Source organism: Oncorhynchus mykiss, chromosome 9 (genome assembly GCF_013265735.2).
Source record: "Oncorhynchus mykiss isolate Arlee chromosome 9, USDA_OmykA_1.1, whole genome shotgun sequence".
In the NCBI taxonomy this organism is placed as follows: domain Eukaryota; kingdom Metazoa; phylum Chordata; class Actinopteri; order Salmoniformes; family Salmonidae; genus Oncorhynchus; species Oncorhynchus mykiss.
This window is the reverse complement of record NC_048573.1, coordinates 78,884,417-78,903,864: the sequence shown is the minus strand read 5'-3', so window position 1 is coordinate 78,903,864 and position 19,448 is coordinate 78,884,417. Positions and strand designations below refer to the sequence as shown.

Below are 19,448 nucleotides of genomic sequence, written 5' to 3'. Positions count from 1 at the left end.
ACACAGCACACACACAGCACACACTCATATTTACACAGCACACACTCATATTTACACAGCACACACACATCTTTACACAGCACACACACATCTTTACACAGCACACACACATCTTTACACAGCACACACTCATATTTACACAGCACACACACATCTTTACACAGCACACACACATCTTTACACAGCACACACACATCTTTACACAGCACACACACATCTTTACACAGCACACACACATCTTTACACAGCACACACACATCTTTACACAACACACACACATCTTTACACAACACACACACATCTTTACACAACACACACACATATTTACACAGCACACACACATTTACACAGCACACACACATCTTTACACACACACATCTTTACACACACACATCTTTACACAACACACACACATATTTACACACACACACATCTTTACACACACACATCTTTACACAACACACACACATATTTACACAGCACACATCTTTGCACAACACACATCTTTACACAACACACACACACATTTACACACACACACACACACACATCTTTGCATAACACACACACATCTTTACACAACACACACACATATTTACACACACACACACACACACACACATCTTTGCATAACACACACACACCTTTACACACACACATCTTTACACAACACACACCCATCTTTACACACACATCTTTACACAACACACACACATATTTACACACACACACACACATATTTACACACACACACACATCTTTACACACACACATCTTTACACAACACACACACATATTTACACACACACATCTTTACACACACACACACACACATATATTTACACACACACACACACACATCTTTGCATAACACACACACCTTTACACACACACATCTTTACACAACACACACACATATTTACACACACACACACACATCTTTACGCAACACATACGCATATTTACACAATACACACACAAAACAAGTATTTTTATTCTCCAATAAGCCTGACCTCTAACCCCTGACCTCTAACCCCTGACCTCTAACCTCCCTCTCTACCCCATGCTGCTCCGTTAATGCAGATCTCTGGAAAGGTGAGAACTTTTTCTTTCTCTCTCTTCGTTCTATTTTGTTTTAACATGGTGTTCATATGTAGCTATTTCTCTGTTACTGTTTCCTCTGTCTCCATAGTGATGGTGATGAGAAGCGGTCAGTCAGTCAGCCATCTCTGTGTGTGGAGAGTAAACTGGGGAGTGACGACTCCCTTGCCGAATACGGAGACAGTGTCGACATCCAGTTCAACGAGGACGGCTCTTTCATTGGTCAATACAGCGGCCGAGGGCCCGCCCCTACAGGAAATGAGAGCTCTGGCCCCGCCTCCCCTGTCAATCTAGACCCACCGCCTCCTCCGATAGGCCCCTCCTTCGCTGGAATACTGGACAGGACCAGTTAAATAGAACAGACACACACACCATCAGACCGCCTGCATGAAGACCTCTCATTCCTGACACTACTGCCATCAGACTGCCTGCATGAAGACACATCATTCCTGACACTACTGCCCTCAGACTGCCTGCATGAAGACACATCATTCCTGACACTACTGCCTGCCTGCCTGCTAGACATACACAAGTCCAGTACATTCCATGGGGGTACAGAGAAGTCATTTACAGATCAGCTTGCCTTCTCTACTCCACGTTTACACACACGGTAATACACACAGGGTAGTACACACATCTGGTTACACACAGTAATACACACACTCAGAATGCAGCAGCCACTACTCCAAAACCCTTTGACGCAGTGTACCATAGCGCACTTCGTTTTATCACAGGTAACAGGTTTAATCCTCACCACTGCGTCCTTTATCAGAAGGTCTGCTCAACATCAATAAAATCTCCTAGAACACTTCATTACTCCCTTTTTGTTGACAAAGCATCCAACACTTATCTTAAAATGTAAAATGCAATGCACCAAACTCGCTCACAGGGCTGGTCAACTCTTAAGGTCCCTCGTGTCTCTACCAACCAATCAGATTTTAGTTTCAACACCCCCCCCCCCCCCCCCCCCCCATCTTGAATCCCTGGTGCCAATAGGGCAGTTTAGAATCCTGATGGAACTCACTGATGTGTGTGAGGGTTCTTTAGAATGCTGATGGAACTCACTGATGTGTGTGAGTGTTCTTTAGAATGCTGATGGAGCTCACTGATGTGTGTGAGGGTTCTTTAGAATGCTGATGGAACTCACTGATGTGTGTGAGGGTTCTTTAGAATGCTGATGGAACTCACTGATGTGTGTGAGTGTTCTTTAGAATTCTGATGGAACTCACTGATGTGTGTGAGTGTTCTTTAGAATGCTGATGGAACTCACTGATGTGTGTGAGTGTTCTTTAGAATGCTGATGGAACTCACTGATGTGTGTGAGTGTTCTTTAGAATGCTGATGGAGCTCACTGATGTGTGTGAGGGTTCTTTAGAATGCTGATGGAACTCACTGATGTGTGTGAGTGTTCTTTAGAATGCTGATGGAACTCACTGATGTGTGTGAGGGTTCTTTAGAATGCTGATGGAACTCACTGATGTGTGTGAGTGTTCTTTAGAATGCTGATGGAACTCACTGATGAGTGTTCTGGTTGACTGTAATAATGTATTTGTGTTGTAGTGTTTCTGTAACTGCTGTTTTATTAAATGATCATATTGAATAGTTTGTTCTCAGGGCACCACTGAGACGTTGGGCTTCCCTGAACACATACAAGTTTAATAAAAACACACACCTAAGAGCCCGACCAAACCCTGACACTCTTAGTCCAACCATCCGTCCTTCTCTCCATCTCTCCATCTCCTCTCCTCATCCCTCCTCTTCTCTCCATCTCTCCGTCTCTCCTCCCCTGAGAGAGAAGGGGTAGGAGATGAAGAGAAGAGAAACCTTATCCTTACCCTAACCCTCATACTAACCCTAACCTTTAAACCCTAATTCTAACTTGTAATTGTAACCCTAAAACTTAAAATAGCCTTTTTCCTTGTGGGGACCAGCAAAATGTTCCCACTTGTCTGAATGTTCCTTGTTTTACTTATGGTACCCCCAATGATAGTACAAACACACACACACACACACACTCTCTCTCTTCTCCTCTTTCTGTCTTTCTCTCTCTTTCTCTTTCTCTTTCTCTTTCTCTTCTCTTCTCCCGCCCCTATGGAATCCATGGACTAGTCAAGCTCTGTAGCAAACTTCTACTACTGGGCTGAAGGAGGAGGGGGCAATGGAGGAAGGAAGAACAGAGGAGGGAGAGGGAGGTAGAGAGATGGAGAGAAGAGGGAGGAGAGAATCAGAAGTATCATTCTCTGAATGTAAATAGAAGCTGAAGATTGTTATCTATCTGATCATTATTTGATCATTTCAATTGATCCTTTTTCAAAGTGATTAGTTTAATGTAACTTGGTTTTGTAGCTCCCACTGCTCTCTTCAGTTAGACTGCTGTTCCTGTGTGTCATCATATCTATGATAATAATCATCACAACCTGGATGGTTTCACTCTTTCTGTATTGGCTTGTAGTCCAGACGCTTGTGTTTAGATCCTAGAAAATCGTTCAACTTATGTTTCTGTATGTTAGATAAACAGCAGCTAGAGATTATTGATAAGAAATGTCATCTGTAACAATTTATTAGTTAACATTGATAAGTAATGTCATCTGTAGAACAATTTATTAGTTAACATTGATAAGTAATGTCATATCTGTAACAATTTATTAGTTAACATTGATAAGAAATGTCATCTGTAACAATTTATTAGTTAACATTGATAAGAAATGTCATCTGTAGAACAATTTATTAGTTAACATTGATAAGTAATGTCATATCTGTAACAATTTATTAGTTAACATTGATAAGTAATGTCATATCTGTAAAACAAAAAGGACAAACCAAAGTTCAGTCAACGTTAAAAGAACATGATATCATCATTACATCATCGCCAGGAGTAGAAGCTCAACGCATCACGTCTTTTGAAAAGTGGGCAGGGCAAAGAGGAACAGGAGAGAAGCCTGTTTGGCCCAGAGCACAGAGGCCAGTTTGGGGTGTTGTTCCAGGTATAGCAGTGTCCCTGGGCATCTCAGAAGATTGATATGTCATATTAATGTGGTTGAACACTTTTAACGGCATTGTGAGCAGAGAGACTGCAATATAGACAAACTGGAATGAACCCAATACGCTCTACAGACTCCTCCCTGGTCTTGTCCAGCCTCTGCTCTATGCTAGTCGGTACTAGGAAAGTTAGACATTTCCGACTTGCTAATTTGTTGAATATGGCAAGTACAACAATTAGCATGCAAGAGATTTTGGAGTTTCCTAGTTCCGACTAAGAAGTTAATGTGCCATATCTGTCAGGCTGTCTGGGTCAATTCAGTTTTGAAGTAATGAGTTGAAAAATCCTCTTAGGTTAATTTCCAATTGATTTCTGTCTGCCTGTCTGTCGTCTGTCTGTCTCTGTCTGTCGCAGCCTTCTTTTACAACTATAAACACAGAGAAAAACAACAAAAACTACAAAAGGGAAATCTTTAAATATGAATATTTTACAATAACCAATAAGTATATGACTAATATTAATAATAATATCAACATTAATATTAATACTGAAGTCTCACATAGGTACTGGGGGAGGAAGGGAGGGATGAACACAGAGGGGAGGGTTAAACAACTGATATTGTACCTGCTTGTTGTGTATCTTATTAATTAACCCCACAGCTAATAATAAACTGGGACTATGCATAACTAAGATGCCACTACACTGTGACTTATTGTGGGTGTGCGTACGGGGGTGTGCGTGTGTGGGTGTGCGTATGGGGGTGTGGGTGTGCGTACGGGGGTATTTGGGTCCAGACAAGACAACAATGCAACTGACCATCACATCCAGACAATACAACAATCAAATCAAATCGTATATTTCACATGCGCCGAATACAACAGGTGTAGTCCTTACAGCGGAATGCTAAATTACAAGCCCTTAATTAACCAACAATGCACTTTTAAGAAAAATAACCCCAAAAATAAGAAATAAAAGTAACAAATAATTAAAGAGCAGCAGTAAAATAACAATAGCGAGGCTATATACAGGGGGTACCAGTTAGTCGAGGTAATATGTACATGTGGGTAGATTTATTAAAGTGACTTTTGCATATATATATTTGATTGTTCAGTAGTCTTATGGCTTGGGGGTAGATGCTGTTTAGAAGCCTCTTGGACCTAGACTTGGCGCTCCGGTACCACTTGCCGTGCGGTAGCAGAGAGAACAGTCTATGACTGGGGTGGATGGAGTCTTTGACAACTTGTAGGGCTTTCCTCTGACACCGCCTGGTATAGAGGTCCTGGACGGCAGTAAGCTTGGACCCAGTAATTTACTGGGCCTAACGCACTACCCTCTGTAGTGCATTGCGGTCGGAGGCTGAGCAGTTGCCATACCAGGCAGTGATGCAACCAGTCAGTATGCTCTCGATTGTGCAGCTGAGGACCCATGCCAAATATTTTTAGTCTCTTGAGGGGGAATAGGTTTTGTCGTGTCCTCTTCACAACTGTCTTGATGTGCTTGGACCATGTTAGTTTGTTGGTGATGTGGAAACCAAGGAACTTGAAGCTCTCAACCTGCTCCACTACAACACCTTAGCGTCCCACCTGGCCAACATCCGGTGAAATTGCAGAGCGCGAAATTCAAACTACAGAATTATAATTATTAAACTTTCATAAAATCACAAGTGTAATACATCAAAATAAAGCTTAACTTCTTGTTAATCCAGCCGCTGTGTCAGATTTCAAAAAGGCTTTACGGCGAAAGCAAACTATGCGATTATCTGAGGACAGCACCACACATACAAACACATGAAAAACATATTTCAACCAGGCAGGTGCGACACGAAAGTCTGAAATAGCAATATAAGAAATGCCTTACCTTTGATGATCTTCTTCTGTTGGCACTCCAAAAGGTCCCAGTTACATCACAAATGGTCCTTTTGTTCGATAATGTCCTTCTTTATATCCATAAAAACTCAGTTTAGCTGGCGCGCTTCAGTCAATAATCCACCCATTTTCCCTCCATCAAAATGCATACAAAATGAATCCCAAACATTTCTAATAAACTTTTCCAAACAAGTTAAACAACGTTTATAATCAAACCTTAGGTACCCTAATTTAAGACGGAGAATCGTTATTGTCTTTACCGGAGAAAAATACCAAAGAACGTGCTCTCATTCACGTGTTTGGAAACACTACAGCCAAAATGGGAGCCACCTGAAAAAACTACCATTTCTGGCTCATTTTTCGGAAACCATCTGAAACTCTTTCTAAAGACTTGACATCTAGGGGAAGCCCTAGGAACTGCAACCTGGGAGGACTTATAATTAAAGTGATAGCCATGGAAAATAAAGTAAGGCTGAATTATGTTCTGTTATACGCACATACATAATTTTAACAGTTTTAGAGACTACCAATTATATGCATATCCTAGCTTCTGGGTCTGAGTAAACAGCAGTTTACTTTGGGCATGTTTTTCATCCGGACGTCAAAATACTGCCCCCTACCCAAGAGAGGTTAAAGTACTAGACAGCTTTGTGACATCTAATGAACTTTGGTGGTCAAGATGTGATTGTATCTGTACTGATGGCACAAAAGCCATGACAGGGAGACATAGTGGAGTGGTATTAACCTGTGGTGAGTTATTCAACATTTTTGATGAACAAATAAGGTTTTATATTTAAGATGGCTATAAAGAGCAAAATTATTGATTTCCGATAAAAGACAGTACTGGGCAGCCGTCTTCATCGACCTGGCCAAGGCTTTCGACTCTGTCAATCACCATATTCTTATCGGCAGACTCAGTAGCCCCGGTTTTTCTAATGACTGCCTTGCCTGGTTCACCAACTACTTTGCAGACAGAGTTCAGTGTGTCAAATCGGAGGGCATGTGTTCCGGTCTTCTGGCAGTCTGTATGGGGGTACCACAGGGTTCAATTCTCGGGCCGACTCTTTTCTCTGTATATATCAATGATGTTGCTCTTGCTGCGGGCAATTCCCTGATCCGCCTCTAAGCAGATGACACCATTCTGTATACTTCTGGCCCTTCCTTGGACACTGTGCTATCTAACCTCCAAACGAGCTTCAATGCCATACAACACTCCTTCCGTGGCCTCCAACTGCTCTTAAATGCAAGTAAAACCAAATGCATGCTTTTCAACCATTCGCTGCCTGCACCCGCACGCCCGACTAGCATCACCACCCTGGATGGTTCCGACCTAGAATATGTGGACATCTATAAGTACCTAGGTGTCTGGCTAGACTGTAAACTCTCCTTCCAGACTCATATCAAACATCTCCAATCTAAAATCAAATCTAGAGTCGGCTTTCTATTTCGCAACAAAGCCTCCTTCACTCACGCCGCCAAACTTACCCTAGGTAAACTGACTATCCTACCAATCCTCGACTTCGGGGATGTCATCTACAAAATAGCTTCCAATACTCTACTCAGCAAACTGGATGCAGTTTATCACAGTGCCATCCTTTTGTTACTAAAGCACCTTATACCACCCACCACTGCGACCTGTAGGCTCTATTCTGCTGGTCCTCGCTACATATTCGTTGCCAGACTCACTGGCTCCAGGTCATCTACAAGTCCATGCTAGGTAAAGCTAGTGAATTTCTAGTGCCCATCTCTCGATCCTCGCTGTTTGTTGGGATTTTTAAGAATAAATATTCTCTAAAGGCTTGTGATCGATTACCATTGCAAAGGCTTTGCCATAGAGAAAACATTAAACTTATTGCACGCCCAGACTATGGCAAGTGCCTCTCTTTAAGTCTCTCTCTACATCTGTGAGAGCACGGCTAGCATAGTACACTGGCCTGTGTGAACCATCTTTTTGCTTCTGACTCAAGATAGCCCCTAGCCTCACTGGACTAGCATCCACAATCACGTGTGTCTCTGCATCTTGATTGAGGTCGGCCATGTTTTGTGACCTGGCCAGTGCGTTCTTCAGCGCGCTGAATGATGATTTTGTGAGTCTTCTCTGCGGTTCGGATGTGGTTGCCAGATTAGGGATACATCAGCTACAGTAGTTCACTAGTCCTAAGAAGCTCCTTACTTCAGCAGCATTTGTCGGTCTGCGCGTGTTCTGCTCCGCTTCCACCTTTGACTATGTTGCTCCGATGCCGTTCTTCGAGAGAACGCGGACCACGAACTCCATCTTCGTCAGTCGGAATCCACATTTGTCACTGTTGAGATTGAGTCCCCTCTCCTGCAGTCGTCTCAGGACTTGGTGTAGTCGTTTGTTCTGTTCTTGTCTGTTTTTCCTAAACACAATGATATCATCTGAGATGTTGTGGACCCCATCGATGCCTTGTAGGACTTGAGGGATGATGTGTTGATATGTCTCAGGAGACACTGAAACATTAGTCTCTTGTTGCGGCACAAACCTGTGTGATTCACATGTGGTCAGGGAACGTGACTCGAGTTTCAGTTCGATCTAATGATATCCCCACTTTAGGTCCAGTTTTGAGAAGACTGACATGTCACCCTGGTGATATCCCCACTAACTGACTGGTCATTGACTAATAACTGTATTTCAGCGTCATCAGTACTGCTGGGAAATGTGAACATGTTAACTGGCTGGTCATTGACTAATAAATGTATTTCAGTGTCATCAGTACTGCTGGGAAGTGTGGCCCTCCTGACCACATCTGAAGCATTTAACATCGTGGTCATCATTAGATGTCTTGTACTCTTGACCACATCTGAAGCATTTAACATTTAACACCTCCCAAGTGCAATAAAATAGCTTGTTTTTGTGATGCATCTTTGACTCCTGAAGCAGTGATGAACAGTTTGAAACTATTCTTCCATTTTGCTCATTGCAAACCAACACTGGCTGGTCAGAATGCACATCAAACGGCTGGGTTGGAATGCACATCAAACGTCTGGGTCGGAATGCACATCAAACGGCTGGGTTAGAATGCACATCAAACGGCTGGGTTAGTATGGACATCAAACGGCTGGGTTAGAATGCACATCAAACGGCTGGGTCGGAATGCACATCAAACGGCTGGGTCGGAATGCACATCAAACGGCTGGGTCGGAATGCACATCAAACGGCTGGGTTGGAATGCACATCAAACGGCTGGGTCGGAATGCACATCAAACGGCTGGGTTGGAATGCACATCAAACGGCAGGGTTGGAATGCACATCAAACGGCTGGGTCGGAATGCACATCAAACGGCTGGGTTAGAATGCACATCAAACAGCTGGGTTAGAATGCACATCAAACGGCTGGGTTAGAATGCACATCAAACGGCTGGGTCGGAATGCACATCAAACGGCTGGGTCGGAATGCACATCAAACGTCTGGGTCGGAATGCACATCAAACGGCTGGGTTAGAATGCACATCAAACGGCTGGGTCGGAATGTACATCAAACGGCTGGGTCGGAATGCACATCAAACGGCTGGGTTAGAATGCACATCAAACGGCTGGGTTAGAATGCACATCAAACGGCTGGGTCTGAATGCACATCAAACGGCTGGGTCGGAATGCACATCAAACGGCTGGGTCGGAATGCACATCAAACGGCTGGGTCGGAATGCACATCAAACGGCTGGGTCGGAATGCCCATCAAACGGCTGGGTCGGAATGCACATCAAACGGCTGGGTTAGAACGTACATCAAACGGCTGGGTTAGAACGCACATCAAACGGCTGGGTTAGAACGCACATCAAACGGCTGGGTCGGAATGCACATCAAACGTCTGGGTCGGAATGCACATCAAACGGCTGGGTTAGAATGCACATCAAACGGCTGGGTCGGAATGTACATCAAACGGCTGGGTCGGAATGCACATCAAACGGCTGGGTCGGAATGTACATCAAACGGCTGGGTCGGAATGCACATCAAACGGCTGGGTTAGAATGCACATCAAACGGCTGGGTTAGAATGCACATCAAACGGCTGGGTCTGAATGCACATCAAACGGCTGGGTCGGAATGCACATCAAACGGCTGGGTCGGAATGCACATCAAACGGCTGGGTCGGAATGCACATCAAACGGCTGGGTCGGAATGCCCATCAAACGGCTGGGTCGGAATGCACATCAAACGGCTGGGTTAGAACGTACATCAAACGGCTGGGTTAGAACGCACATCAAACGGCTGGGTTAGAACGCACATCAAACGGCTGGGTCGGAATGCACATCAAACGGCTGGGTTAGAATGCACATCAAACGGCTGGGTTAGAATGCACATCAAACGGCTGGGTTAGAATGCACATCAAACGGCTGGGTTAGAATGCACATCAAATGGCTGGGTTGGAATGCACATCAAACGGCTGGGTTAGAATGCACATCAAACGGCTGGGTTAGAATGCACATCAAACGGCTGGGTCTGAATGCACATCAAACGGCTGGGTCGGAATGCACATCAAACGGCTGGGTCGGAATGCACATCAAACGGCTGGGTCGGAATGCACATCAAACGGCTGGGTCGGAATGCCCATCAAACGGCTGGGTCGGAATGCACATCAAACGGCTGGGTTGGAATGCACATCAAACGGCTGGGTCGGAATGCACATCAAACGGCTGGGTTAGAACGCACATCAAACGGCTGGGTTAGAACGTACATCAAACGGCTGGGTTAGAACGTACATCAAACGGCTGGGTTAGAACGCACATCAAACGGCTGGGTTAGAACGTACATCAAACGGCTGGGTTAGAACGTACATCAAACGGCTGGGTTAGAACGTACATCAAACGGCTGGGTTAGAATGCACATCAAACGGCTGGGTTAGAACGCACATCAAACGGCTGGGTTAGAACGTACATCAAACGGCTGGGTTAGAACGCACATCAAACGGCTGGGTTAGAACGTACATCAAACGGCTGGGTTAGAATGCACATCAAACGGCTGGGTCGGAATGCACATCAAACGGCTGGGTTAGAACGCACATCAAACGGCTGGGTTAGAATGCACATCAAACGGCTGGGTTAGAACGCACATCAAACGGCTGGGTTAGAACGCACATCAAACGGCTGGGTTAGAATGCACATCAAACGGCTGGGTTAGAATGCACATCAAACGGCTGGGTCGGAATGCACATCAAACGTCTGGGTCGGAATGCACGTCAAACGGCTGGGTTAGAATGCACATCAAACGGCTGGGTCGGAATGCACATCAAACGGCTGGGTCGGAATGCACATCAAACGGCTGGTTCGGAATGCACATCAAACGGCTGGGTCGGAATGCACATCAAACGGCTGGGTCGGAATGCACATCAAACGGCTGGGTCGGAATGCACATCAAACGGCTGGGTCGGAATGCACATCAAACGGCTGGTTCGGAATGCACATCAAACGGCTGGGTCGGAATGCACATCAAACGGCTGGGTCGGAATGCACATCAAACGGCTGGGTCGGAATGCACATCAAACGGCTGGTTCGGAATGCACATCAAACGGCGGGAAGGTATGAAGGTAAGCTCAGTGCCATTGTTCTTAGCTTCTTTTGCTAGGTAGCACACTTGTTTGCTGGTTAGCTGTGTTAACTGAACGGCTAGGCTAGGTCTTCGTGAAAATTCCCTTTACAAATTAACTTTTCCTGCACTCACCCAGCTTCTTGAGTGGATAAGGTTTATTTTATTTCCATATCCTCGTCGTCAGTTATAAAGTATCAACTTGACTCAGAACTCACTTTATTCTGGCTTTATTCTTGGTCCTCCATTCCTCAGGTGATTCCTAGTGCCCCGCTGGTATTGCACCACTAGGTGTCGCTAATATACTGCAGCAAGAAATCGAGTTGTGCACTGCTTTGCATGCACACCTAAAAATAGATTTTCCATAGACCTACAGCCTAAAGGAGCGGAGAGGACGGCCGTTAAGGGTCAAGTCTTCATGAACAAGAGAGCAAATTGAGTTGATGTTTGTTACATTGGTTTCATCTCACTTTTGCTTATTGTTTTTGTCACTTGCCTATGGCAATGTAAACCTATGCTTCCCATGCCAATAAAGCACCTTTGAATTGAGAGAGGTTCAATGGAAGTCCAGCAGAGAAAGAGACGGTCGGGGGCAGAGAGGAGGAGACACGTGATGTTGAGTGTGTGTTTAAGTGCACAGTTTCAACCGTTGAGGATCAGAAGGGAAGTCACGTGCGCAATGAGGGGGAAGAAGAGAGCGCGTGTGTGTCTAATAGGTTATTATGTGAGAAGAGAATGGGAGAGTTGGGAGAGTTGGAGCTGGAGCTCCTCCAGGGAAACCAGGAGAAACATATCTCTCTGTTAAAGAACTTTGTGGCGGGAGGAGCGGGAGGAGCTTGCCTTCTGTTCGTGGGACACCCGCTCGACACAATCAAGGTGACTTTATTTATGTACGGTTACGTCTATCGTTTTTAACCTATATATAGGGGCATCAAACATTCTGCTGTACAGGCACTGTGGCTCTCGTCTAGTGCGCTCAGTTCAATTGTGTTTGAGAGCATTTTTATGAGTGAGTGGGAAATAATGAGTGGGAAATAATGAGTGGGACATGATGAGTGGGAAATGGAAGTCATTGTTGCAGTTGTTTAATTATTTTATATTATGCTAATTTCCCTCATGTGGAAAGTTTGTGTTACTACCTTCCACGAACTTGCATTTTCACCCTATAAAATGTAGTGAAATGACCCATCACTTTGACCTCAGATTGGTGATGTTAGTATAGAGTTTATAGTCATCACGACGACATAAAATCGATTGCTTAAAACTGATCAATATTCAGCGGCATTTGTCGGTCTGCGTGTGTTCTGCTCCGCTTCCACCTTTGACTATGCTGCTCCGCTTCCACCTTTGACTATGCTGCTCCGATGTTTTTGGAGCTATCTGTACTTTACTTTACTATTTCTATTTTTGACAACTTTTACTTCACTACATTCCTAAAGAACATAATGTACTTTTTACTCCTTACATTTTCCCCGACACCCAAAAGTACTCGTTACATTTTGAATGCTTAGCAGGATAGAAAATTGTCAAATTCACACACTCATTTGCATTAACATCTGCTAACCATGTGTATGTGATTTGATTTTTATTTGACTTCATCAAAAGAACCTCCCTGGTCATCCCCACTGCCTCTGATCTGGAGGACTCACTAAACAGAGAACCTCCTTGGTCATCCCTACTGCCTCTGATCTGGAGGACTCACTAAACAGAGAACCTCCTTGGTCATCCCTACTGCCTCTGATCTGGAGGACTCACTAAACAGAGAACCTCCCTGGTCATCCCTACTGCCTCTGATCTGGAGGACTCACTAAACAGAGAACCTCCTTGGTCATCCCTACTGCCTCTGATCTGGAGGACTCACTAAACAGAGAACCTCCTTGGTCATCCCTACTGCCTCTGATCTGGAGGACTCACTAAACAGAGAACCTCCTTGGTCATCCCTACTGCCTCTGATCTGGAGGACTCACTAAACAGAGAACCTCCCTGGTCATCCCTACTGCCTCTGATCTGGAGGACTCACTAAACAGAGAACCTCCTTGGTCATCCCTACTGCCTCTGATCTGGAGGACTCACTAAACAGAGAACCTCCTTGGTCATTCCTACTGCCTCTGATCTGGTGGACTCACTAAACAGAGAACCTCCTTGGTCATTCCTACTGCCTCTGATCTGGTGGACTCACTAAACAGAGAACCTCCTTGGTCATTCCTACTGCCTCTGATCTGGTGGACTCACTAAACAGAGAACCTCCTTGGTCATTCCTACTGCCTCTGATCTGGTGGAATGTTTTATTTATTTGGGGCACCATCCACAAACAATCGCATGGCATGTTTTCGCTGTAATGGCTACTGTAAATCGGACAGTGCAGTTAGATTAACAAGAATTTAAGCTTTCAGCCGATATAAGATACTGGAGATACTATAAGATACAGTATGTACCTAAAAGTTTAAAATCCATAATATTTATGATTATTTATTTGAACCGCTAAAGGACACCGATCCTTTCGTATTATGAGGCATCCTCCCCTCAGCAGTTCCCCTGTTTATGGTATGGTGGGGTACGCAAAATAGGTCATCTTTGAGCACATATTTCTCATTCAGGTCCAAATAGTCACTTTCTGAACACTTCTTCCATGGGCAAACATGTATGGTGAGTTTTGTTTAAATCAAAAGGGATGCTGTCAAAAAGTGATTGAATTCAAATGTATTTACGCTGTAGTATTGTGTTTTATCCTACCACTGTATAATACTGTAGTATTGTGTTTTATCCTACACCGTATAATACTCTAGTATTGTGTTTTATCCTACCGCTGTATAATACTGTAGTATTGTGTTTTATTCTACACTGTATAATACTGTAGTATTGTGTTTTATCCTACCGCTGTATAATACTGTAGTATTGTTTGTTATCCTACCACTGTATACAACTGTAGTATTGTGTGTTATTTTACACCGTATAATACCATAGTATTGTTTGTTATCCTACCACTGTATACAACTGTAGTATTGTGTGTTATTCTACACCGTATAATACCGTAGTATTGTGTACACCACTGTTCAGGTGCGGCTACAGACCCAGCCCAGAGTGCCCAGCCAGGATGTCCTCTACAAAGGTGCTTATGACTGCTTCCTAAAGACTGTCTCCAAAGAGGTGAACACACATACATTCAGAAAGGATTCAGAGCCCTTGCCTTTTCAACATTTTGTTACGTTACAGACTTATTCTACAAAGGAGTAAATAAATACAAATTCTCAGCAATCTACACATGATACCGTATAATGATGAAGTGAAAACAGTTCTCTTTTAATTTTTACAAATGTATTAAAAATAAAAAACGGATCCCTTTTTTTACAAAAGTATTCAGACCCTTTTCTGTGAGACTCGAAATTGAGCTCAGGTGCATCCTTTTTCAATTGATCATGTTTGAGATGTTTCGACAACTTGATTGGGGTCCACTTGTGGTAAATTAAATTGGTTGAACATGATTTGGAAAGGCACACACCTGTCTGTCCTGTCTATATAAGGTTCCACAGTTGACAGTGCATGTCAGAGCAAAAACCAAGCCATGAATTCGAAGGAATTGTCTGAAGAGCTCCAAGATAGGATTGTGTCGAGACACATTTCTGGGAAAGGGTACCAAAAAATGTCTGCAACATTGAAGGTCCCCAAGAACACGGTGGCCTTCATCATTCTTAAATGGAAGAAGTATGGAACCACCAAGACTCTTCCTAGAGCTGGCCTCCTGGCCAAACTGAGCAATCTGGGGAGAAAGGCCTTGGTCAGGTAGGTGACCAAGAACCCGATAGTCACTCTGACAGAGCTCTAGAGTTCCTCTGTCGAGATGGGAGAATCTTCCAGAAGGACAACCCTCTCTGCAGCACTCCACCTATCAGTCCTTTATGGTAGAGTGGCCAGACAAAAAACACTCCTCCGTAAAAGGCACATAACAGCTCGCTTGGAGTTTGCCAAAAAGGCACCTAAAGATTATCAGACCATGAGAAACAAGATTCTCTGTTCAGATGAAACCAAGATTGAACTGTTTGGCCTGAATGCCAAGCGTCACATCTGCAGGAAACCTGGCACCATCCCTAAGGTGAAGCATGGTGGTGGCAGCATCATGCTGTGTGGATGTTTTTCAGTGGCAGACTGGGTCTGGGAGACTAGTCAGGATTGAGACAAAGATGAATGGAGCAAAGTACAGAGAGATCCTCGATGAAAACCTGCTCTAGAGCGCTAAGGACCTTTCCAACAGGATATCGGCCCTAAGCACACAGCCAAGACAATGCAAGAGTGGCTTCGGGACAAGTCTCTGAATGTCCTTGAGTGGCCCAGCCAGAGCCCGGACTTGAACCCAATCGATAATCTCTGGAGAGACCTGAAAATAGCTGTGCCGCGACGCTGCCAATCCAACCTGACAGAGCTTGAGAGGATCTGCAGAGAGGAATGGGAGAAACTCCCCAAACACAGATGTACCAAGCTTGTAGTGTCATACCCAAGAAGACATGAGGCTGTAATCACTGACAAAGGTGCATCAACTATGGAATGCCGTTTGGGTCTTTGTGTCAAAAAAGATACATGTCAAATAACACTATTTGACGAATCAAATAAGCTTGTTGACCAATCGGGACCTGATAATACTCTCCTTCCGTACAACTCTCCTTCCGTGGCCTCCAACTGCTCTTAAATGCAAGTAAAACTAAATGCATGCTCTTCAACCGATCGCTGCCCGCACCTGCCCGCCTGTCCAGCATCACTACTCTGGACGGTTCTGACTTAGAATACGTGGACAACTACCAATACCTAGGTGTCTGGCAAGACTGTAAACTCTCCTTCCAGACTCACATTAAGCACCTCCAATCCGAAACTAAATCTAGAATCGGCTTCCTATTTCGCAGCAAAGCATCCTTCACTCATGCTGCCTAACATACCCTCGTAAAACTGACTATCCTGCCGATCCTTGACTTCGGCGATGTAATTTACAAAATAGCCTCCAACACTCTACTCAGCAAATTGGGTGCAGTCTATCACAGTGCCATCCGTTTTGTCACCAAAGCCACATATACCACACAAAACTGTGATCTGTACGCCCTCGTTGGCTGGCCGTTGTTTCATATTCGTCGCCAAACCCACTGGATCCAGGTCATCCATAAGTCTTTGCTAGGTAAAGCCCCGCCTTATCTCAGCTCACTGGTCACCATAGCAGCACCCGCCCGTAGCACGCGCTCCAGCAGGTATATTTCACTGGTCATCCCCAAAGCCAAATCCTCCTTTGGCCGCCTTTCCTTTCAGTTCTCTGCTGCCAATGACTGGAACAAACTGCAAAAATCTCTGAAACTGGAGACTCATATCTCCCTCACTAGCTTTAAGCACCAGCTGTCAGAGCAGCTCACAGATCCCTGCACCTGTACGTAGCCCATCTGTAAACAGCCCATCCAACTACCTCATCCCCATACTGTATTTATTTTCATTATTTTGCTCATTTGCACCCCAGTATTTCTACTTGCACACTCATCTTCTGCACATCTATCACTCCAGTGTTAATGCTATATTGTAATTATTTTGCCACTATGGCCTATTTATTGCCTTAACTCCCTAATCCTACCTCATTTGCACTCACTGTATATAGACTTCTTCTATTGTATTGTTGTATTACTGTGTTGTTGTTTGTGTCACACTGCTTTGCTTTATCTTGGCCAGGTCACAGTTGTCAATGAGAACTTGGTCTCAACTTGCCTACCTGGTTAAATAAAGGTGAAATAAAAAATACATAATAATAATAATTTAACACGTTTACAAATCTTTTACATAGTCATTACACATTGATTACACTATCACTCGTATTTAAAATGTCACATGGATTCATCGATACGTATGCTATGATGCTGGTAAATTTGTCTAATGCTACAATATCATAAAGAAAACAGTTAGCTGATGGATGCAAACAATGTTACTTCCCAAAAACAAAACGACAGTTTCAGGACTATTTAGCTTGGTGTCATCATCTAAAATAACCCTAATTTTTAAGTTCTTAATTTTCTGTTCGTATTTGATTAACGGTGGTCAGACCATATGTATAGCTAGCCACAATAAGGACTAGCCACAATAAGGACTAGCCAAGCTTCCTGCCATCCAGGACCTCTACACCAGGCGGTGTCAGAGGAAGGCCCTAAAAATTGTCTAAGACCCCAGCTACCCCAGTCATAGACTGTTCTCTCTACTACCGCATGGCAAGCGGTACCGGAGTGCCAAGTCTTGGACAAAAAGGCTTCTCAACAGTTTTTACCCCCAAGCCATAAGACTCCTGAACAGGTAATCAAATGGCTACCAGGACTATTTGCATTGTGTATGTCCCCCCAACCCCTCTTTTATGCTATTGCTACTCTCTGTTCATCATATATGTATAGTCACTTTAACCATATCTACATTCACATACTACCTCAATCAGCCAGACTAACCAGTGTCTGTATGTAGCCTCGCTACTTTTATAGCCTCTCTACTGTATATAGCCTCTCTACTGTATAGAGCCTCTCTACTGTATATAGCCTCTCTACTGTATATAGCCTCTCTACTGTATATAGCCTCTCTACTGTATATAGCCTCTCTACTGTATATAGCCTGTCTTTTTACTGTTGTTTTATTTCTTTACTTACCTATTGTTCACCTAATGCCTTTTTTGCACTATTGGTTAGAGCCTGTAAGTAAGCATTTCACTGTAAGGTGAATAAATAAATACCTGTTGTATTCAGCATTTCACTGTAAGGTGAATAAATACCTGTTGTATTCAGCATTTCACTGTAAGGTGAATAAATACCTGTTGTATTCAGCATTTCACTGTAAGGTGAATAAATACCTGTTGTATTCAGCATTTCACTGTAAGGTGAATAAATACCACGTGACAAATACACTTTGATTTGATTGTGGGAATCTGAAACCACTGAATGGAGCCACATTTATTGTACCAGTCAACCTACTATAGTGTATTGAACACTAATCCAGAGGAAAAACAACGTGGATGTTTTGGAGTCTGATAACTCTGAGGAGCTCTTAGATACTTAGTAGACTGATACCCCATTTAATTGATCCCCAATCCTTAGGTAAGGCTGTACAGTGCAATATGATTGTCAGTACGCACAATAGGCTGACTGGGTGATTTCCCCCAGTCAAAGTCCCTGAGCTACAATGCTAATATTTACATAAACTCTTCACAGTTGTGTTCTGTTCTCACCAAGTAGACTGATCTTCCATTTCATTGCTCCACATTACAACACTCTAACCTTGTAATAACACGATCTAGTCTAAATAAGTTGGAATGTTCTGCATCACTTTCAAAGAGGGATTTTTATTTTTGAAGGCCAACTGCAAATTCCACTATTGTGGCTAATCCTTATTGTGGCTAGCTTCACAAAACACAAACCGGTTCAAGCCACACGAGCCAGAGGAAGCTACTCGGCTACTTATAGTGTTAGCTTTGGGCAACAGGGTTAAGTAATTAGCTAGTTATTTTCATGAACTGAAGTTCAACAACAAGTGACTACCTAGCTAATACTTAGATGGATTCCTAAATCATTGCTAAGAGAATTGAAAATGACAGCAGTTTCTACTGGTCATTGTTTTCAGGCTAGTTGCATTGGTGCCATCTAGGTACCAAGCTAAAGCTAGCTAACTACCGCAGATCTGCACATCTGTATCAAAGATATTAGCAACATTTTTTGAACCTGCTCATTTGATCCTAATCTTATTTAAAATGCTCACACAGACGTTTTCCCATTCGGTCGAACACAAGCCTTATTACCAATTGCGGTATTGTAAACGTATCGTTTGTGGCCGATGTTGTTTGCAGACTGTTATTTTCGTACAGCTTTGACAGCGCTACTGGTCATAGTGGAGGAGCTTGGCTTGCACCTGAAAGTTCAGCACACACAACATTCAATAACAGAGTTGTGTTATTTGATGTGTCAAAT

General features: G+C 43.7%; 2 protein-coding genes across 7 annotated transcripts in view; both read left to right on the top strand.

Moving 5' to 3' along the window:
- The window catches only part of LOC110511300 (neural cell adhesion molecule L1.1-like), a 64,951-nt gene extending 60,180 nt beyond the window's left edge, over nucleotides 1-4,771 (top strand). For 4 of the 5 annotated variants that reach the window (XM_036989144.1, XM_036989148.1, XM_036989149.1 and 1 more), the window contains 2 exons: nucleotides 1,084-1,095; nucleotides 1,193-4,771. In XM_036989144.1, the coding sequence (XP_036845039.1) occupies nucleotides 1,084-1,095; nucleotides 1,193-1,454 (274 nt within the window). In that variant the 3' untranslated portion in view covers nucleotides 1,455-4,771. The remainder of the gene's footprint in view (nucleotides 1-1,083; nucleotides 1,096-1,192) is intronic. The other variant, XM_036989145.1, reaches the window with a different exon arrangement.
- Nucleotides 4,772-11,923: 7,152 nt separating this feature from the next.
- The window catches only part of LOC110532875 (mitochondrial carnitine/acylcarnitine carrier protein), a 43,486-nt gene continuing 35,961 nt past the window's right edge, over nucleotides 11,924-19,448 (top strand). For both annotated transcript variants that reach the window (XR_005053415.1, XM_036989143.1), the window contains exons 1-2: nucleotides 11,924-12,366; nucleotides 14,548-14,637. Coding sequence is in view for 1 of the 2 variants with exons in the window: in XM_036989143.1 (XP_036845038.1) it covers nucleotides 12,226-12,366; nucleotides 14,548-14,637 (231 nt within the window). In the remaining variant the exon portion in view is untranslated. The remainder of the gene's footprint in view (nucleotides 12,367-14,547; nucleotides 14,638-19,448) is intronic.